This window comes from Molossus molossus, unplaced genomic scaffold, assembly GCF_014108415.1.
Source record: "Molossus molossus isolate mMolMol1 unplaced genomic scaffold, mMolMol1.p scaffold_m16_p_10, whole genome shotgun sequence".
Taxonomy (NCBI): domain Eukaryota; kingdom Metazoa; phylum Chordata; class Mammalia; order Chiroptera; family Molossidae; genus Molossus; species Molossus molossus.
This window is the reverse complement of record NW_023425345.1, coordinates 85,432,537-85,454,963: the sequence shown is the minus strand read 5'-3', so window position 1 is coordinate 85,454,963 and position 22,427 is coordinate 85,432,537. Positions and strand designations below refer to the sequence as shown.

The window sequence follows — 22,427 nt, the reverse complement described above, 5'->3', positions numbered from 1 at the left end:
GCTCAGGGTGGTGAACCTTGTGCTGTCATCACAAAAGGAAGTGATTCAGCCCAAGTCAGGGGCTGGCTCAGCAGACATTGTTCATTCATTTCTCAAACATGAACATGCCAGGCACTAGGTACAAGCAGGGGGTCCGGGCTCGGCGGGAGGAGGATGCACATAGGCTATAATGATAAGCAGAAGCCATCAGGGAGCTTTACATGGTACAGTAAGAGTGGATCGGGGGCATTTGACTAAGTCGGGAGTGTGGGTGAGGTGGGATCAGAGGCAGCTTCTCTCAGAAAGACACTTGAGCTAAGATCTAAAATCTTGCTATTCAAAATGTGGTCCTTGGATGGTTTGTCTTAGCATCACCTGAGAGCTTGTTAGAGATGCAGATTCTCAGGTGCCACCACAGTCCTACTAAATTCGACTCCGCATTTTAGTAAGATCACCAGGCATTCATGTGTACCCTCAAGTTTGGGAGGCGCTGATCTTTATAAAGTTTCAGTAGGAGTTGAGGTGAGAAGATGGAGGTGCGCTGGAGTGTCCCGGCAGAGGCAACAGTGTGTGCAAAGACTGCGTCTTACCGGGGAGCTGGGTGTGCTCTAGGGGCCGGAAGAGGTCTGGAGCCCAGGGATGCAGGGAGAAGGTGTTGTCATGGCAGCCAAGAGAGGAGTGTGACAGGAGGTTGGTAGCCAACATTGCTGAGAGCCAAGAGGAAGGTTGAAAAATGGTGAATTAGCTGGGATTTTTGTTATCTGCTTAAGAGCTTTCTTGATGGAATAATACAGGTGCAAGCCGATAGGAAGTGGGTTGAACAGTGAGCGGAAGGGGAGCGGTGAGCAAGAGACGGCTAAACTCGGTGATCCTTTCTTTTCTTCAGTGCATCTCCTGACTATCTTTATTTGCAAGCAATGAAAATGTACAGATGAAAGGGTAAGCCCAGTAACAGTGATATGTGCGTAAGTTGCTATAGGAGTACACCAGTGAGGTGCTTAATAAGGGATGTGTGTGTGTACACAAGAAAACTAGGGCAGGTACAGAAATTTTATCAGACATAGCTGCCCAGAAGGGGTTGATACTTGAGCTGATTTTTAAAGAATATGCCTGATAATAAACAAAACAAGGTTTCTCTGTACCTTGTATACTTGGCACGAGAGGACATGGAGACCTGGGAGCTGTCCGTGGAGACTGTGGCCAACCAGCTTGTTAGAGCAGGAAGGCTAGGACATGTGGAACCAATTTTCCTCTGACCATGGTCCCTGGGTCAGACAGAGCCAAGGACAGGGCTTAGCATAGGCAAAGGCAAAGGGGCTGGTGGATCCAGGGGGCTGTGGACATTTATGGTTGGCTGCAGCATTGGGTGGGATTGGGGGACAGCATGGGGTGAGTGAGGCAGGAGGGAAGAGATGAGGCTGGATATGGATGACCTTGAATGCCATTTGAAGGTATTTGGATTCACCTTAAGGATTTTAGGAGGACCAGTGTAGGATTTTAAGCAGGACAGTGACAAAAAGATATTTGAATTTCTGAGCAGTTACTCTGGAAAGTAATGAAGGAGTTGGGGGAGGTGAGCCTGGCCGTGTGGAAGTTGGGAGGCAGCTGCAGGAGGAACCCAGGTGGAAGGGAGGGCCACCTGCTCTGGAGCAGCAGCAGCAGCACAGGAAATGAAGAGGAGACCAGCCCATGAGATGCTGGAGAGAAAGAGTCAAAAGTTCTGTTTACTGATTGGATATGGGAGGAGAGAGAGGAGTCTAGAATATCGAGCAAATTTGAGGTTCTGAGTAGATAATGGCACCGTTTACCAAGATAGGAAAGAGGTAGGGCTTGGGTAGGGAGCATCCAGTCCAGTGGTAAAGAGTTGAGAATCTTTAATTGGGGTCCCACAGGATGATCCCTAAACTATAGCTCCATTGTAAATATTGTAATGACTACAATAAACAGGTGATCAGCATTAAATTCATCAGGAGGGATCATTAGAATACTTTATTTGAATAATGCTGGGTATTTGGTAAATATTGTGACTGAAATATGAAGCAGATAAAAGTGGTTACATTTAATGGATGTACGGAGCAAACATGGTGTCATACTTCTTTAAGAACTTCCTGCTTTCATGTGTGCGTGTGCGTGTGCGTGTGCGTGTGCGTGTGTGTGTGTGTGTAGATAAGTTATCGTGATTCTTAACCTCTCTTTTTTACAAAGCAGTGAATCTAGTTCTCATTGTCTTTGACTCATGGCATCTGTGATAAATATTTTTTTCAATTTTATGGTAGTATTTGAATGTGATTTCTCCTGGACCATTTTCCCCAGTGGTAATTGGTTTAAAAGACAAGAACAATCTTTATAAACACCATCATTATTTTTATTGTCTTTGGTTTCTGTGCTTCTTTAACCAGCAAAATAAAGAGAAAAACCTACACTTTTCTGCACGCAAAAATTTAGGAAAGAAAAATACAGTATCACTATCAAACAGTATTATCATAGCATCGTATTTTCAGTTATTTATAATTAAGTATCAGTTACTGATTTTATACTCATAAGTTATACTTTCTGAAGATTTTATGCCATAATTTTTATCAAGGAGTTAAATATTTTGGGTGAGATTCATAGATTTAAATGTTTGATGTTAGATTGGCATCCTGTATGATTATTAGAAAACTATTTTTCATCCATTAAAATGATAAGACCAGAATTTTTAAATAGATGTTGGGTCTTTGTCTACTAAGTACTTTAAAAAAGTATTATATACACTTTTCAGGCGGTTACCTGGAAACAGAAACCTGGTTTCCTTTTTAAAACTACATCTGAAAATGCCTTAACATTTTGTTCTGGATTTATTCAACAGTGATTTTTATTTTAAATGTATAGTCAGCATATGTGTATTAATTTACTAGTTAACACTTAGTATGGCTGATTTATTTATTTATTGAACTGCCACTACTCTTAATAGCTTATTATTTAATTTGAGAAATCAGACATAGATGGGGAGAACTTAACGAAAATTTGGAATATAATGGACAGAGAACTATCTTTAATTCAAAAAAATGATTTGATTACTTCGAGTGCCTGACACAGAGGAAGTACTCAGCGTGTTGTCAGCTGTCTGGGAGAAGGTAAGCTTGGCTTCTGCCTTCTGGAGAGATGCCATTTAGGTTTTAGTGACTTGGGAGCAGGACACACTGTGATGATGGGAGGCAATGGAATATAAACTGTAGATTAAACTCTTTACCTACATTCTCACAACAACATTATAATGTAGCTCAGAATTATTTTCTCCATTTTATAGAGGAGGGAATTAAACTTAGAGAGGTCAAATAACTTGTCCAAAGTCAAACAGTTAATGCAAGGAAGAAGTAGGATTAAACCCAAGTTGTGTGGCTTGATGTGCTATGCATATAGCCACCATACTATATGGCAGCATAAATAATTATAGCATATCACGAATAGCAGAAATGTAATGAAAAACTGATAATTGCCTTAAGAAGCAAAATTGAATTTTTGTAGAGATTTAAATGAGTGGTAAATTGCATCTTCTTGGGGAATAAAAGACTTTATTATTTTGCAAATACAAATTACAGTCAACTAACATAATGCACACTGTGTATACTGAGTTCACATAGAAAACTTTTACTGTCTGTGTTATAAATGATTTAATGAATCATAAATGGACAGAAGGGTGGTTCTCACTACCCAGCTATGAATATACATCACTGTTATAATCACAGTTATCATTAATCATACTAGAATATTCACATTATTCTAGCTGGCGACTAGAACAATAAATATAATATTTGCCCTCTAAAGGATGTTCCATAAAGCATTCTAGCTTTCTGAATGTAGTTTTGTTAAATGATTGGTTGAATTTTTGCCTTAAAGTTGCTTCTTTGTAGCATTAAAATACATACAATAAGGAAGCTAAAGTCTTATTCAAGTGAGCAAAGCATGATTTACTCGTGTGTATAATTTAAAAGAATTATCTCATGACTCTTAACACACAGCTTACTTCATTTGAATTTGGCATTTGAAGAGTTTTGAGCATCAGAAAATGGGGTCTGTAAGAAAGGCCAAAGAATGGCATTATTTATCTCAGAGAATAAACAAGCCCAGAAAATAATTTTTCAGAAATGTTAAATATAATGCTTCTGATTCTGTGATCATTTTATGTTTCACAAAAATAATAAGCATAGTTATTTGAGAATGTAACTTGACTTGTTAATTTGGTTCGCTTTCTGAACATATACATTGTTATGATACTTAAGTAGTAGTGGTGTGTTTGCTTTGGAAGCACATATACCAAAATTGAAATGACACAGAGAATACCAGAGGGGCCTCCATGTAGGGAAAGCATGAAATTTTATAAAGAGTTCACATTTTTTGAATTCTATATTTGTAGATAGGGAAGCTCAATGTCATAAAGATGTTAGTTCTCGCCAAATAAATCTATAAATTCAAGGCAATTCCAATAACATCTCAGTAAGAATTTTAACCAAACCTAAACAGTTCATTTTAAAGCTTATGCAAGGACAAAGGGCAGAAAGTAGCCAGGACAATTTTTAAGAAACGTTGGCCCTGGCCGGTTTGGCTCAGCGGCTAGAGCGTCAGCCTGCGGTCCGGAGAGACCCGCGTTCGGTTCCCGCTAAGGGCACGTACCTCGGTTGCAGTTTGTCCCCAGCCCTGGTTGGGTCATGCGGGTGGCAGCTACTCGATGTGTCCCTTTCACGTCGATGTCTCTCTCTCTCTCTCTCTCCCTCTCTCTCCTTCCCACTCTATCTGAACAAAAAATGGAAAAATGTCCTCGGGTGAGGATTAAAAAAAAAAAAGAAACATGAAGTGTGAGGACTTGTTAAATTCTAAGTGGATGGCGTTACAGGGATAGGCAGAAAGAGTTCACGATGGAAAGTGCATAAACAGACACACACGAACATAGGTGGTTGGTATATGAAAGGCCTGGCTTCGCAGACCCTTAGAGATATATCAGTCACTAAAGGGACTGCTAGTAAATGTTGCTGGGACAGCCAGCTGTGTGGAAAACAATAAAATGGTATTCTTACTTTGTTTTTTTGTTAATCCTCACCCAAGAATATTTTTCCATTGAGTTTTAGATAGTGTGGAAGGGAGGGGAGGAGAGAGAGAGAGAAACATTGATGTGAGACAGACATAACTATTGGTTGCCTTCCAAACGATCCTGACTGGGGCTGGGGATTGAACCTGCAACCCAGGTACGTGGCCTGACCGGGAATCGAACTCACGACCCTTTGGTCCACGAGCCGATGCTCTAATTGCTGAGCCAAACTGGTCAGGGCTGTGTTCTTACTTGTGACCACAAACAAAATCAATACCAGACAGGTTAAAAAGTTAAATAAGAAAAACAAAACAGCATTTTAAAAGTTCTAAAAGAAAACAGAATATATTTATGCATTTTGAGTAGGCAAGGATTGCTTAAACAAAATGTGAAATGTACAAGTCATAAAGAAAAGGTTTTAAATATTTGGCTACATTTAAAACAAAAACTTGTGTGAATAAAAATAAAATAAAGTAAAAGTGAAGACAAACCATAGAGTAGCAGATATATTACAGAGTAATGGTATCCAGGATATATAAAGAACTCATACATTAGAAAAAAGAGAAGTGGACCATTTAAACTGGAGAAAAGGTTAAACAGATAATTTACAGAATTACCAACATACTCATAAAATATGCTCAAGCTACTAGTAATCAAGGAAATGCACAATGAAATTAAAACCATGAGAGACCAATTTCTGTCTATACTTTTGTTAAAATTTAAAATGTTTAACAATCAAATATTGTTGACTTTGTAGAAAAAGGGGGATTTTCTTTTGCTCATAGAAGAACAAGTTGATTCTACCATTTTGAACAATATCTGGTGAAACGATGACTTAACTGTTTCACTCTAGGGCAGCAGTTCTCAACCTGTGAGTCGCCACCTCTTTGGGGGTCAAACGACCCTTTCACAAGGGTCACCTAAGACCATCAGAAAACACATATTTCTGATGGTCTTAGGAACCGAGATACCGCTTCTATCCATCTCCAGGTGGGTCCGCCCACATGCAGATACGCCCACATACAACTTGAAGAACTGTATTAAAGCGTCACGGCATTAGGAAAGTTGAGAACCACTGCTCTAGGGAAACTCTCATACCTGTATACAGGAGACATTTATGAGAATGTTGAATACTTAAGTAGCATTCAACACTAGTTAACAGTAGAAGGGACACATAAATTGTGGAATGGTCAGTCACTGGAATGCTATTTGGCAGTGAAAATAGATGAATTAGACTTACCTACATCACCATGGGCAAGTCTAAAACTGTTGATTAGCAGAAAATAACAAGAGGATCTAATATAATACCATTTTATGTGAAGTTGTAAAACATGTGAAAGCAACACTACTGTTTAGGGGTGTCTCCATGTGTCATGAAAGTAAATGGACATAGATTGTAATGAGGCACCGTATTTGAGATGGTGTATACTTTACGAGGAAAAGAATGGGAGTTCAATCAGAAAAGGGTACACTTATATCTTAAGGTGGGAGAGAGGATTGCTTTATTTTTCTTTATACCTTTGCATTGAATTTTTTCAAAGGTATAGTTGAAACTTAAGTAAACCAATTGTTATTAGATAAAAACAAGGATTACTGGTTCATTCAGAATTGTTCCTGTTACAGTGAGGATGCTCTTCTTATTCACTCATGTTATAATTTCGCCTGATTGCTGTTGTACATGCAAAGAAGGGGCTACTCTCTGAGAGGAGCACGTGGCTCTTTGGAGACACAGTGTGGGCGAAACCAAACCAATGTGGCTTGCAAAGTCTAGCTTCCATGTTTCCCATGATGCAGTACTCACTTGAACATAAAATCTCATTAAAAAAATCATTATATGATATATAAGCTATTACCTGCCTCCGAATTTAGATTCACACACAGGCACACACCTTTTTTGAGCAAAGAGTGAAGTATAACTATAAATAGTGGTTTATTTCTACCCTAGTCATTAAAGCATGCTGCAAAAATTATTCTTGTTGAATTCTATATGAAAGAGATAGTAAGAATGGATCCCATACTCTATAGCCCTTTGAGGTATAACAACAAGATTCACAAAACCTACTTGCTTTTCTTTTTGAATTTACAGAAAGTTTTTATGTTGTTATATTTGTCTAGACTGTGGGGAATGACATATACCTGTAGCATTTTTAGTTTAATATTAATGCAAAAGAGAGAGCAAATCCTGTTGCACTGGTCACCTACTCTGCCACTCAGCCCACAACAATTTGGGTCAGAACTTGATCCTTACTTAAGATTTGTCTGGTGCAGTACACTATTCTAGACTCAGCTCAGGGCATTAGGAGACAGAGCTTAAGGAATTTATTGTTTATGTTTGCCTAACTGGGTAAGAAGTGAAACATGGAAAGACATTTTTGTACAGATCTTATTTGTTCTTGTTGTATCTTACCCATTCATGGCTTCGAAATTAATAAGCTTCTGTAGAGATAAGAATAAAGATTAAAGACACAGATAGATAGTAGATTTGTGACCTCAGCTGTCTTTTCCAAGGGGAGTGAATTAATCATTCAGATATCCTAGTTGATAGCTGCATAGGGGTGTGTTTTACAAGTCTTGGGAGGAAAAAATGATATTTCCAGTTTGGTTTGAAGAAGAAAACTCAAAGCTCTCTATAAAACCGTATCCCTAAAGCCTGAGGCTCTCTCTTTGAGAAAATGATGCCTGATTTCTTCCAAGGGACAACTTTTTCAGTTCAGCCAATTTAGTTTGGGAGACACAAATTTCACATGACACTCTCTGATTTTATCTTAGAAAACTTTTGAATCAAGCGGACTTGATCAGGTGGGTATGTTCTCACAAAGATACACAATGCACTGTGGCAATACACAAGGTTCAAGAGATGTGATTCTCCCCTTCAGGATCAACAGCCTTTTGTTCCTAAAAATTTTCGAAATTGAAAATGAATCCTGTAGGGTGAGCCGGTCACATCCCCTGATGGATAGCTGTGTTCCTCTTTGTTCTGTTCCCCTGACTGGTCCATCCACTTCTTGGTTAGCATTGGCTTTTGATTTCAAGGAAGGAACCAAAGACAGCAACACGCTGAGTCACTTCTGAAAGACAGACGTCCTCTCTCTGTCAGATTCTCAGATGAACCCGGTGACTGTCTGAGTCCTTTGTGCTGATGGTCAGCTCCTGAGAGTGGCCTCCCACTCTTAGGCCACCACTTCCTCCAGTCCTCTAATTTCGATAAGTCATCGACCCAGAAAGCCTCAAATTCATCGCACTTCCTGCCTTTCCACTGCCTACCTCTTATGTCTGCGTCTCTCCTTGATGTGGTGCAGATTCTATATTTCATCAGTACAGCCAAGCTCTTGCCTTTTTCTTCTGCCGTTGTGCTCACCAAAAAAAAAAAAAAAAAAAAGCACCCTTCAACCTGGTTAAATCTATTAATCTATTTCTCCGCCTAGTCTGTGCCTACACCCAAACGACTGAATTTGACCCGGCAGCCATGCTGACCGAACTCACCAGGGCGCCGAGTACTGCCTGGCCAACCCGTTTCCCTAGTAGCTGCCGCCTCACTGTCTTGTGCCGTCAAGTCTCTCTGCTCTAGCTTGCTCAGCTGCACACGTGCAATGTATTTCCCGTCGTTGAAAAGGAAAACTTCATTTGATCCCTTGTCTCTCTCCAGTTTCTCTATTGCTGTGCTCCCTTTTGTAGCTAAATTTCCCCAAAGAGTTGCCTGCATTCAGTCTTCATTTCTTCCGTTTCCACTTTCTGGATTAACTTCAATTAAGCTTCTGTCCCCACCATTCCACTCACGTCAAGGCCCCCGTGATTCGTCCGACTCAGCCTCCCTGCGTACTTGGTCCTGGTGATTACTTCCTTCTTGAAACTCTTCTCTCAGTTGGCGTTTGGGCCACTACCCCTCCTGCCTTACACGCCACTGGTCCCTGTTCCTGCTCCTTCTCTCCTTGCCTTCTGAAGTCTCAGCAGCTCTTCCCTGGTTTGACTCCTTCGTGGGCGATCGCGGACCCGTGGCTGTAAATGTGTACATGCTGAGCACACAGCCCCCACAGCACAGAAACTCCTCTGCCTGGGATCCTTCCAGACCTTGTTCAGTGTACCTCTTCATCTGGCTTGTCATTTGTGTCTTTTAATAACTCTCCACAACCTCGCCACAGAAGTCTCGCATCATGTATTTCCAAATGCATTCATGACTTTGCCCCTAGAAGTCTACTAGGCATGTCGAATGTAACGTGCGTAAGACTTATTCTTTATCTTAGTATTAAAAAGGCATCATCAGTGGACCTACATCTTAATGTAATGCCTCACCCAGCTTTACTGTTCTTTATAACCTTTGTCACTACCTGACATCACATAACCTTTGTCACTACCTGACATCACATCACTTACTTATATATTTGTTTTTCTAGTTCATCCACTGCAGTATAACCTTACGTCAACAGGATCTCTTTTGTTTATTCATTCCTTACAGTAGGCAGAATAATGGTCCAGTGGAGAGGTCCATGTCCTCATCCCCTAGAATCTCTGAATAGGTTTCCTTGTGTGGCAAAAGGGACTTTGCTAATGTTATCAACTTAAGGATCTTGAGCTGGGGAAACGACCCTGGATTATCTAAGTGGACCCGGTGCAGTCACCAGGGTCCTTATAAGGGAAACGGGGAAGCATGGGAACTAGGGGAGAGGTGACTGCGGCAGCAGAGAGGGGACTGATGTGTCTGTGGGCCTCTAACAGCTGGGAAAGGCAAAGACCACATTCTCTCCTAGAGCCTCCAGGAGGAACGCAGCTCTGCTGACACCTTAATTTTTTTAATAGGTTTTTATTGATGTGTTTTTGGGGGGGAGAAAGATAGAAACATTGATGTGGGAGAGAAACATCGATCGGCTGCCTCCTGCACACTCCCTACTGGGGATCCAGCCTGCAACCCGGGCATGTGCCCAGCGGGGAATGGAACCGGAACCTCTCAGTCCATGGGCGGGCACTCAGTCCACTGAGCCACACCGGCCGGGCAAGCCAGCACCGTAATTTGAGCCCCGTAAAACCTATTGGGACTTCTGACCTACAGAGCTTGAAGATAATACATTTGTGTTGTTTGAAGCCACTAGACTTGTAATTTGTTACAGCAGCAGTAGGAAACTAATACACTTCTGTATCTCTGGCACCTAGAACTTTCCTGGCATGTAGGTGCCGACTAAAATAATTTTGTTTGGGTAAATGGTATGTCTTCTTTATTTTAGATTCCATATGAAGATCATTGCAGTTTCTTTCTAATCCCAATTTTAAATGTCATCATTAAAAATAAATGATCCATTTTTTATTTGAAAAATAATGTTTGCTTTTATTTTTGTCCAGGCAAAGGCCATTTTTTTGTTATCCTAGTCTATTTCAGGCAGGCATTTTATAAGTCTGTGTGTGTGTGGTGATTTAGAAATCTCAGAATGTCAGGAATGGAAAGGACTTTAAAGGGCATTCTGTTGAATTTCCTGATACAAAGTTTGTGTATTTCTCACAATATCCCTGACAAGTGACCATCCCTAGTCTATTTTAGAACCTTCAATGCTGGGAAACTCGCTTTAGCTGGAGGGGTCAAGACCACTTCTGGAGAGACTTCTCTGACTCTTGTCTGTTTTGTTCCCCACTTACAGCATTGAACCAGGACTGGAAATGTTCACTGTAAGCCAACACTGACTCATGTAAATCCATTTCTAAAAGGGATGTCTGAGATTTAAATTACTAATCATCTTTCCGTGTGAAATGCCTACTTTTGCATTCACGTTTGTCAGGAAATCCTATGTTGTTTCATCAGAAACCACCAAATATGCTTTTAGAGGATAAAAACCAAGGAGTGATTTGCAGTTACGTGACAGCACCTGCCTTGCCCCCCGTTGTGCCTCAGCGGAGGCATTGCAGACAGGAATGTTTAGTGGACAATGATGCTGGTCTCACCTAGGGTTCATACTTCTCTCCAAGCACTGTCGCATCATTAACACGCATACTTTGCGAATTCAGTTCAGCAAACGCTGAGCCCTGTGTGGCCCATGCACTGTAGGGCACGATAAGAAAGTATCCCTTGTAATCTAGTGGGGAATACAGACGTGTAAACACAAGTGTCACAAGGAGTCACACATGCTATGCAGGTGGCCCGAGCAAAGACTTCTGGGAGTAAAGTGGCAACAATGATTAGTTCTGATGAGCCAGCCCCGGCAGCGGGAGGATGGGGAGGGTGGTAGAAGGAGAGAAGAGAGGAAGAAAGGAGATAAATATGACGTTTGAACTCCTGTGTAACTGAGCGCCACAGTATCTTGAATGGTCCATCGTTAATTATGTAAATACTAATGGTTTGGATGTGTGGACCTTGATTACATTGTTGAATGGTTAATTTCCTAATGAAAATTTGCTTTCACAACTTTCACTTTCTACCAATACATTGAAAGAATTCCTTCTCCAGTGTAAGTGACATGCGAAAACATATGCACTAACATTAACCGTGGCATTTAAACAAGGTGACAGGTTTTCTATCTCGCTCTCAGGACTCTCAAAGTTGTCTGCATTGGTCAACTCAGTATCTTCCACCCTATTTTATATGTCTATGTGGTCAGTGACACTTTTTAACCTGTAGAGATGAGGACTTCTCAGCCACTTAGGTCCATTCCTGCATTTGGTGAGGCTGCATTGCCCAAATCTGAGTTCTGGCCCATGCACTGTGGCCAAATCTGATGTGGCCACTTTGGGCTTATCCAGGGAGAGCAGAGGTGTGGTGACCACCCTGCCGTCTTTGCGGGTGAAGGGGTCCCTGGGGAACTGGGTTTCACGAAGGAAGGTACCACCGCTGACTTGTTCTCTGCTGTGGCTTTAATGACTGCCATCGGAGGCCTTCGTTGAATAAATCAAATGAACAACTGTCCCTGCTGTACTCGTGTCTGCAGTAGAAGTAAGAGATGAGGGGGCACGGTGTGATTTCTGCCCTCACGGGCCACGGAAGCATTTGTTCTTCCCCGCAGTCTTTCCGTCTTTGTCTGCTGGTTTCTTGTCCGTTCGTCGGCTGGTCCTAGTGCCAGGCACCGCCTGGGCCTCAGCCTCGCTCTGCCTTCATTCTCTCTCCACCGCACAGGGTCCTGCGCACATCGCGTTTCGCACTGTCGACGCGGCGTCCGATGTGGGCACTCGGCCACGCTCCCCTGGGAGACGGATGCTGGCGCCTTCGGGAAGGAGAGGACCTCGCCGTGCGGAGCGGCCGAAGCCTCGCCTGCCGGGCGCCGAAGGCTAGCGCAGCTCAGAACTCTTCCCTCCACGGTTGTTCGTGGTGGTGGTGGTGTTTCTTATGAATGAACGCGTGAAACTTCCCCGGGTTCTGCATCTCACTCCTTCCCTGTACAAACAGGATGCAGAGGCAGGGTTGGTTGGTGAGAAAGAATCTCTAATGTCTAGATTCCAGAACCTTTGAGAGGCAGAGAGACAGATGGGCCAGTTGGCCGATGTCGTGCGATGGAGATCTGGTCCTTTTTCCTCTCTGTCCATCCCTTTGCCGTTTGCCATCTCCACAGGTCATAAATATGAACGTATTTGTTGCTGGTCACAACAAGAAGGCTGCTAGTACGGCGTATTGATCTTAAATCTTTTCTTTGCCTCGTCGCCCTCTCTTCACTAACCAACCTGTCTGCGAACCCCCGAGTCCAATGACTGACCTGTTGGTTAGGTCCAGGCCTTTCCCCAGGAACAGCTGGAGCTGCTGCTGTCACAGGACCGGCGGTATTTACGGCCGCCTGTGCACGCACTTAGAAATGCTGTGCTCTGTGCAAAAAAGACGGTCTTGGTTATCAAGTTTGTTTTTCATGTGTGCAAACAGCAATAAAATCTGCATATAAGAGTTAATATTTTTTTAAATATTCAAGTTCCCGCTAAGTCCAGGGGTTGCAGTGATGACAGGAGTGGGCATAGCACAGTCTAGTGCAGGAGACAGACAGCAAGACAAGAAGCAACTATGTAAACACAAACTGATCAGTTATGGCAGGAGCGTCCGGATGTCAGCAGAGGGGAGGTTCGGCTTCAGGAGGGTGGTCGAGACTACTTTTCTGGAGATGCGACAATTCAGCTGAAATTTAGAGATCAGAGAGGATGTGGTCATGCTAGGAAGGCAGAGAAGGCCTTTGCAGGTAGAAAAGAAACCATGTGACTCAGTCATTGAGCACTGACCCAGGCACCAAGAGGTCGCTGGTTCGATTCCCGGTCAGGGCACATGTCCAGGTTGTGGGCCCGATCCCCAGTGGGGGGCGTGCAGGAGGAAGCCAACTGATATTCTCTCTCATCAATGTTTCTATCACTCTCCAATCCTCTCTCTCTCCAATCAATAAAGAAAAAACAATTTTTTTAAAAAAGAAGCAATGTTAAAAAAAAAAAAGGAATACAAAGTCTGCCCTTTGAGCAGGAGTTTTTGTTTGGGGTGGGGATGGGTATGCATGACCATGTTGGCATTGTCCTGTCAGGTGGCTGCCAGGGGTCTGGAGTGCAGACTGACTGTGAGACAGGCCTTCTTGGCGAACCCTTTGCATATCCACACTCCACGTAAGCCTGCTTTCATTCCAGCCTTTGCCCAGCCAGTAGCCAGAACCCACCCAGGTAGGCGAGGGCAGCATGTTATCGTCCCCCTTCCCTTAGCTCAGAGAAGGAATAGTCAGAGGTCATAGATGCTTCTGGTGTGTCTGATGAGAAGCATCGAAAATCCTTTATGGTGACTTATTTTTTTCAGTATCTGTGGTTGATAAAAATTTTGCTTCTGGACATCTTAAGGACAATTTTAGCTTTTCCTTCTCACACTGAGTAATTCAAGGGATGGAAGTGGGATTACTTTGGGGGTGTGAATTTTCATGGGTGCTTCATCTCCCGAGAAGGCATCCTCACTGGGATGTTTTAGGTTCACGCTCTAGCATTTTCAGGCACATCACAAATGTGGAAAACTTGGGGGAACAGAGCGTAACTGCTCAGAGACCAGGACAGTGTTTAGAGATAAATATAGCTGCTAGACAATTAAACAAAAATATAAGTTAATAAATCTCTGAGGAAGAAAAGATAAGTTGTCACATGACTGAAGGGACCCTGGACTTCGGGGGAGCCAGGTCTGGGATCGAGCTGCCCACTGCTAGGTCCTCACCACTTAGAACAGGGCCAGGCACACAGCTGGGCTCCAGAAACATCTGCTAAGTGAACGAACGAGGAGACCCTGAGTGGATAACACACAGCTACGTAGAGTACTAAGACATACTTTATCCATCTTTTAAAAATAAGCTTGAATTCCGAATGGTGGATTTTGACTTTGTTTTTTTATTATTTTCAAGAAATGGTGAATTAGTAAGATTCTTGCAAGTTTTGATTTTCCTAAGAAATGGCTGGAAGGGTCATGGGGTACAGCGGCTCTGATGCCAAAGTCACAGTAGCCGGCGTCCTGGCAGCTCCTAGATTTATGACTGGTCGTCTCTACGTCTTTCCTGCCCGTGTGGCCTCGCACAAGTGATTTAATCTGTATCCCAGTTTCCTCATTTATAAAGGGGGAGTAGCAGTCGAACCTGCCTGGGGGGATTACTGTGAGGATTAGACCAGTTGAGATGGGTACAGCACTTGACCCAGGCCAAGTGCACACAGTGAGCTCTGTAGTGCTCATGGCCATGGTCATGTCCCTCCTCCTTTACTGAGCCACGCGGCCAGGCTGTGTGTCTGTTTTTATGACAGTGCCACGCTGTCCTGACTACTGTAGTTTGTAGTAAGTTTTGAAATTAGGAAATGTGAGTTCTCCAACTTAGTTCTTAAATACTATCTTGGCTATTCTGAATTCCTTGCATTTCCGTATGAATTTTAAGATCAGCTTGTCAGTTTCTTTGAAAATGGCAGCTGGGTTCTGAGAGGGATTGGATTGAATCTGTATTAATTTGGGTAGTACTGCCATGCTAACAATACTAAATCTGTGGTTCATGAACATGGTATAAGGGATGTCTTTCCATTTACTTAGTTCTTCAGTTTCTTTCAACCATGGTTTGTAGTTTTCAGTGTACAAGTCTTGCACTTTTATGAAATTTATTTCTAAGTACTCTATTCTTTTTGATGCTATTGTAAGTGGAATTGTTTCTTAATTATATTTTCAGATTGATCACTCATATATTTTGAGAGGTTTTTTTGTGTGTGTTTTTATTTTATTGTGGTAAAACATACATAGCATAAAACTTAGCATTTTAACCACTTCTAAATGTACTTCACTGGCGTTAAATAAGTATTCACAATGTTTTGTAACCATTCCCAGTATCTATTTTAAGAACTTTTTGGTCATTCCAAACAGAAACCCTACACCCGTTCAGCAATAGGTACATATCCCCGCATTTCCCTCTTCCCAGCTCCTAGTAACCTCTACTCTGCTTTCTGTCTCTGAATTTGCCTATTCTAGGTACCACATGTATGTAGAATTATACAGTATTTTCTTCTGTGTCTGGCTCACTTCACTTAGGATAATGTTTTCAAGATTCATTCATGTTGTGGCATGTATCAGAATTCCATTTATGTTTATGGCTAAGTAGTAGTCCATTGTTTATACATTTATCTGTTGATGGACATTGGATTGTTTCCATCTTTGGGCTGTTTTGAATAATATTACCATTAACATTGCTGTACAAGTCTCTGTTCAAGTTCCTGTCTTCAATTATTTCAGATATATACTTAGGAGCGGAATTACTAGATAGTATGGTAATTGTGTTTGACGTTTTGAAGAACAGTGAAACTGTTTTTACAGGAGCTGTGGCATTTTGTATTCCCACCAGCAATGCATGAGGGTTCCCGTTTCTCCGCATTCTCACCAACACTTGTTATTTTCCACTTTTAAAATAATGAATGTGGTATTTGTTTTTCAATTAAGAATTAGAATGTATCTAATAATCTTTTAGTGGTGGAACAGCTAATCCCCCAAGAAGATACATGCAAAGTGCAGTTCATTGAAAAAAAAATCAAGGAAATTTGTGAACTTTTGTTTTTATTGTTAGCTTTATTTCCTTGTTACAATTGTAATTCCCATACTTTGTCATAGCTGAGGAAAAACAATTAAAGGAAAGCTGGGCCTTTAGAAAGAGAATATTGAAAACTTATATATTGTCATGTTAAAGTTTGGAAAATATAATGAACGCTTTCTATCCTTTCTATGATGTCAAAGACAACGGAAACTATATTTAGAACTCTTCCAGACAAGGGTGAAGAGATGTGCAAGTATTTCTCGAATCCTTCTTTAATGCCATCGGAATGTGCACCAACCACCTTGAAAAAGAAAGCAGAAGACATGAGCGACCTCCCTTCTGAGGGTCAGAGAAGCATACCACTCGCCGTGACGGAAGCTTTAGAGCACATCATGGAGCAGCTCAGTGTTTTGACACAGGTGAGTTGGCAGGCCTTGCACTGGGGGTAAGATGTGCACAACAGTCTTGGGTACAGTAGGTTACAGAACTGGCAGAGCAGGGGGAAATGTTTCTTAGAAAGGCAAGTGCAGAGTGGCAGTCAGGATAGCAGGGCATGCTCTGTTGAACTGCTCTAGCAAGATCCTGTGGAGATAAGGTCAGAGCCCTGCCTCCCCCCCCCCCCCCACACACACACACACTGCTATATCTTGCATCCAGGGGCCAGAAGGGAGCAGTGGAGACTATGAAGAATAATGGTGGCAGCCCTCCATGCTATAAATGTATTTGATTGTGGGCAATACTGTTTTACCCTAAGAATTTTTAATGCATTCAGATTAGAGCATTTTCAACAACATATTTTGGGCCATAAGACAAATGGATTGGGATTAACCATTTCTGGTTAGAATGAAATGTTGGCAGAGTTTATTGTTCTTCACGCTGAAGATATTCTTGCTATCCAGTACATAACTTCCCTCGTTCCAAAGCTTCTTACGTTGATGCTGTGTTCTTCTGGAGGGGATGGGTTTTGCATTCCCATTGTAGAATCTTACCTAGTCCTTTGATGCCAGTTTACCTTTGCCAAGAAGGAATACCATGGATGTTAATATACCAAAGGTCTTCCGACTCTGGTCAGGAGATGTAGATGTCATTGAGGGGAAGTGGTGTGTTGAAATCAATACACCAAAGGTTTCTCTCCCAGCTTTGCTGATTCACTGTTTCTTCTGAAGAAGTTTTCTGCTGTTCCTCTTTTATACATAGACTGAGAATACCAATATCTGTGAGAGCCGACGCTGTCACAGTTATACAGAAAGGGAGGCTATATGACCTGGAGAGACGTTAGTTACTTTTCCAGAATGAATATTTCACGTCGAAATAGATCTTGCATAGAAATCATCTAATTCTGCTCTCGACACCGGTTGCTCGTTGTAACCACCTGGGCAGTTGGAAAGCTCTCAGATGCCCCTTCTCCCCTCCGGGGATTCATTCACGTTGGTCGGGGATGCGGCGCTGGCATCGTCCTTCGATCCCCCCACGTGGTTTTGGGTTGCAGCAGGGCTTCGGGGCACTAGGCACAGGGTGGAAACTTCAGCGGGGGGGCCTGTGGTCCAGCTGCCACGCCTGCCTCAGCTACTCTTCCCACGACGCTGGGTCCTCGTGGGCCTCTCCCCGCGTCTTCCATTCTCACTCTCCGGCTTCATGGCCCGTCTCTCCTCCTTTACCTGCTCACGAATAAACGGTCACTTTCAGCTTTATTGAACGTGTCTATGATTTTTTTTATCTTTAATTTTGAATAGCTGGCTGGCTTTTATGTACGAAAGTGGTTGGAAGCAGCCACAGCACACTTGCAAAATGGAAACAGCAACTCTGTGAGCCAGGACCCAGTGAAATGAATGTGTTCTGATTCCCCTTGATTACAGATGCCCGAGCCTCCAACTCAGCTGCAGTGTAATAACTGTCGTTACTAACCTATAATTAGAAATAAATTAAAATGAAAGTATGTTTTAGATAATAGATAAATGGAGCCAACCAGTGTTAAAGGTGTTGATGACATTCTCGACAGCTTTAGCATGTGGAATTTTGATACTATATGTAAAATACCTGGCAAAATGCTTGACCCATAGTAGTCACTTAAGAAATGGCAGAATATATTACCAGAATCTCTATTACTTTTAATTTGTCATGATCTACACTATCAAAAAGGAAAGCAAAAAGTATTAAATAATGACATTTTTGAAAGTTGGTGACTTTCAGAGGATGGTAGGGCACTAATTCTTTACCTTGAAACTTGCTGCCTTAAATAACCAAGCGTTTATACTGCCTTTCCCCTGTGAACTCTCCCATGGGTGACTAGACAATAAATAAGATATCTCTTATTTATAAATTATTCTAATATATTTTAATGATGGAATTAGAATATCATCATTTACAGTTCCCAGGAATTAATAGATCTTGGCATTGAGTGGTTACTAACATCATGAAAATAGAAATGACCAAACATGTGAAAGAACAGACCATCACTTATAGTGTTACCAAGGGATCTATCCTAAGTCTCATCAGTCTTTGAATCCAGCTGCCAATCGACAAGATAAGGAGAGTAGGAGAGCAGACTGCTCTGTCCCCGAGTGTGCTGGTTCTGAAGTCCAGACCGGAGGGAACTCTGCATTCAAACAGCCTGAGCCTGAATGCAGACAAAATAAAGAAAAGGAAGGGATAGGAGCCTATCAATTTAAAAAGACGTTAGCCCTGGCCGGTCTGGCTCAGCGGTTAGAGCGTCGGCCTGCGGACCAATAAGTCATGGGTTCGATTCCAGTCAAGGGCACGTACCTTGGTTCCAGTTCGTACCCAGCCCTGGTTGGGTCATGTGACATGGAGGCAACTAGTCGATGTGGCTCTATCACATCGATATTTCTCTGTCTCTCTCTCTTCCTTCCCCCCACTCTATCTGATGATAAATGCAAAAAAATATCTTTGAGGAATTAAAAAAAAAGACTTTAAATGGCATATCAACTCTTGAAAATGGGCAAGACATCTGGGGATGTACGCCAGAGAGGTAGAACGATAAAGAAATACAAGAAAGTGATGACTGTCATGGTGCAGATAGTAGCCGTGATGCGGGAGGCCAGGAGTGGTCATGCTGACAGAATGGGGAGGCACTGTGGGTGGCTGGCAGTATTGCCCTGGGTGCTGATCATAAGAGTGTTTTCTCATGAGAATTCATTGTGACGTGTTCTATGCAGCTTCCTGAATCTGTTTTATTTTATAATAAAAGTGTTTTTTTTTAAGATATAAAAGACTGAAGATGAAGTCAACATCACAAAAAACTTAGATTTCTCAAATTTAAGAGTAGTCATATGGCCCAGGCTGGTTTGGCTCCACGGTGAGAGTGTCGACCCGCAGGCTGAAGGGTCTCGGATACAATTCCGGTCAAGGGCACATACCTGTGGGACGCACCCAATCCATGTGTCCCTCTCACATCGATGTCTCTCTCCCTCTCCCCCTCCCTCCCTTCTACTCTAAAAAATCAATGGGAAAAATATATCCTCGGGTAAGGATTAACAACAACAAAAAGAGTGGTCGTGTGAGTGTGTGTGTTGTGTAGTCATACACTTATTTATTAGCCGAAAGGGTTAGACCAGCTCAGATTCACCACACCCTGTGTGCCAGGCCCTAGCTGAAGCCTTGTCCGTGGATTACTTCATTCAGCCTCCCTCACGGCCCTTTGAAGTGCCGTCCTCATCTTTTGGGCCTGCAAACTGGGGCAATCCTGATATCTTCAAGGTACAGTAGTAGCCAGCCGTCATGGTGGTGTGTGTATGATCTGTCGCAGACGGACGGACGGAAGGCCCGGTGGCGGTACGAAGGAGCGCCTGGGCTGGGCAGGTGACATTCTGCCGCACCCGCCCCTCGCCGCCCACGTGGCGCACGGCCCCGCTGAGATTGCCGCGGCGGCCTCTCTCCTGCACTGGGGCTTCGGAAGCTCAGACAGCAACTGTCTACACGGGCCGGTTTCCATTCCAGTTTTGTTGTATCTTTACTTCACACTGCTTGACAGTGCTTTGCCCTGGGGTCGGGCCCCGAAGCAGAGCAGGTTCTGGGGCCCGTGTTTGAACCAACTTGCAGGCGAAAGGGTGGGCATTCCAGTTCCAAAACGGATGCCCCGCAGAGTGTCGTCAGCGTGCAGCTCACTGACCACTGATTGTTCTGTCCTCCTTTGTGCAGACTGTTTCCATCTTGGAGCAGCGACTGACTTTGACAGAGGATAAGCTGAAAGACTGCCTTGAAAATCAGCAGAAGCTTTGCAGCGCCATCCAACAGAAAAGCTAAGTGGAAAAGCGTGAGCAGAGGACGACCAAGGCGCACACGTGTACACGCACAGGAAGGCAGTGCGGGAGGCTCCGAGTAACACAACCGTGCGCCAATATCGTGACATTTCTCAAAAGGGCGAGCAACAGAATAAAAGGCAGAAAAGGCATAACTAAGGATGAACTTAAACACACAAATCAATGTCAAGGACTAATTCAAATCATTACCATTTATGATTGCAATAATAAAGTGATAAGCACTCAAGCGGCTCTATATTTTCCCCATACTATTTTAAATGTCAGTTTTCACTAAGAAAGTAACTAAATCTCTGGATTGCATTGTTAAATCATTTCAGATTAACCATGTTCACACAATTCCTTAAAGCAATGAATGTATTTTTTTTAGTGAACACCCTTGGAGTGAAATAATTCACTTACCTCTAAAATAGCATCCTGTATGCAGAGAATGAGTTAATGATCTGTTTTGTGATTCTTTCAGTTCAAAGAAAACATTTACCCTTTCTTACCAATGCCTTGAAAAGATGACCTTATAAAAATTTCCAAGACAAGTACACTTACTTTAGCAACAGTACATGTGCAACATAGGTCAATGGGCTTTTCTTTAACATGTGGTGTATATTGTTTCTCTTTGACCAACCTGAAAGAAAATGAAGTTAAAAGTATGCAAAGCACACTGTTTTTTCTTTCATCAATGAATGCACTAGATGATTTTGAGTTGTCTTCTAAGCCATGATCCCAGTTTGCAAAGATTACGTTATTGTGATTTCATTCTGCTCAAAAGCCAGAAGGATGCAGCAACAGTACTTACAACTACACACATCTGTGTTCACGCGCTTCAGAGATGTTGCAGAGGGTGATTTTGGCAGCTCAGTAATGGATACCAAAAAAAAAAAAAAAAATTCACATCATCATCTTCCTATTTTTTAATGAATTTTGATTTGAAATGAAATGAAAATGAACCAGGCATACTAAAAGATCTTGGTTACAAGTCAAGAATTATGTTTCATCTTAAACAAAATAAGAGATTACATGGAAGAAAAACATGAATATGAGCTTGCTTTTCTGTTAACCCGTATCAGGGACAGAAGGTGGTCTGCATTTATGGCGTCTGTAGGGAAACATGGGGGAAACACTATGTTTTGGGAAACAAGAAAAAGTGAAGTCCTGTTTATGTAGGACTCTGTGTTTAGAAATTTTTCTGAAAGCAATTGCAATTGTATCAGTGAGGTGTTTTTATTATCTCGTGTTAAGTGCCTTTTTATATGATATCAGTGTGAACTTCTAGATATTTTCAAGAGTTTATACAGACCAAGTGGCACTATATTTTTATAACCTCATTGGGAAGACTAAGTAAGAAATGAAATATCATACTGGTTTTGTTTACTCTTTTTTATGCTTGAAACAATAAAGACATTTTACTCATAGAAAAAAGTTGTTCTTTCTTTTTTTTTTTTTAATGATTGAAACCTGGAAATACTAAACTTGTTATTATCTAGCTGACTCAGTTTTAATGCACATAAAACCTCCTGGAAAACTTGTCGAAATGGTTTCCTGGGCCCCTTCAAGTTGTGGTTCAGTAGGTCCGTGGGGCTCGCACAAGCCCACAGGTGGGGCTGATGGTGGTTGGCCTGGAGCCCACGCTGCGGAAACCATTGATCTAGTTCTAGCCGCTGCCTCTGCGTAATGTTGCCCATATTTTTACACTCATCACAGACCTTTACAAGTGATACAGAAACAGTGATGATAATTAAAATGCCTTAAAGCTTTTTCAAGAGAGTCATTTAATCGCCACCCCAGCCCCATTTTTTAAGCTTTTGCAGGTTCTCCCTGGTGTTCACCAGATCGCAGCCTCTCAGCTGCCCGAACCCAGGAGTTCAGCTGCCGGATCCACGTCTCCACCTGGAAGACCGGTGGGCATCTCTCAGTAGGTCTGAGACACGCCCCCCAGCCACCGCCCAGCAGCCCATCCCTCGCCTGGTCCTCCCACTCAGTCAGTGGCGGCTCCTTCCAGGTGCTCAGGCTGCAGACCTGGACGCCGTCCTGGGCTCTCTCACGCCCCACGTCTCATCCCTTCAGCAGATCGTATGAAAACCCCACCGCCTTGCCACGTCTACATCCCCCGCGACGGCCAGGCCACCATCAGCTCTTACCCGACGC

The 22,427-nt window shown here is 42.6% G+C and overlaps 1 protein-coding gene across 1 annotated transcript in view; it reads left to right on the top strand.

Annotated features, from left to right (window-relative positions):
• Window positions 1-21,159, top strand: part of POC1B (POC1 centriolar protein B) — a 94,871-nt gene extending 73,712 nt beyond the window's left edge. The window contains exons 10-11 of the mRNA XM_036251278.1: window positions 16,209-16,427; window positions 20,167-21,159. Coding sequence (XP_036107171.1) covers window positions 16,209-16,427; window positions 20,167-20,271 — 324 coding nt within the window. The 3' untranslated portion in view covers window positions 20,272-21,159. The remainder of the gene's footprint in view (window positions 1-16,208; window positions 16,428-20,166) is intronic.
• The last annotated feature ends 1,268 nt before the right edge of the window (window positions 21,160-22,427 follow it).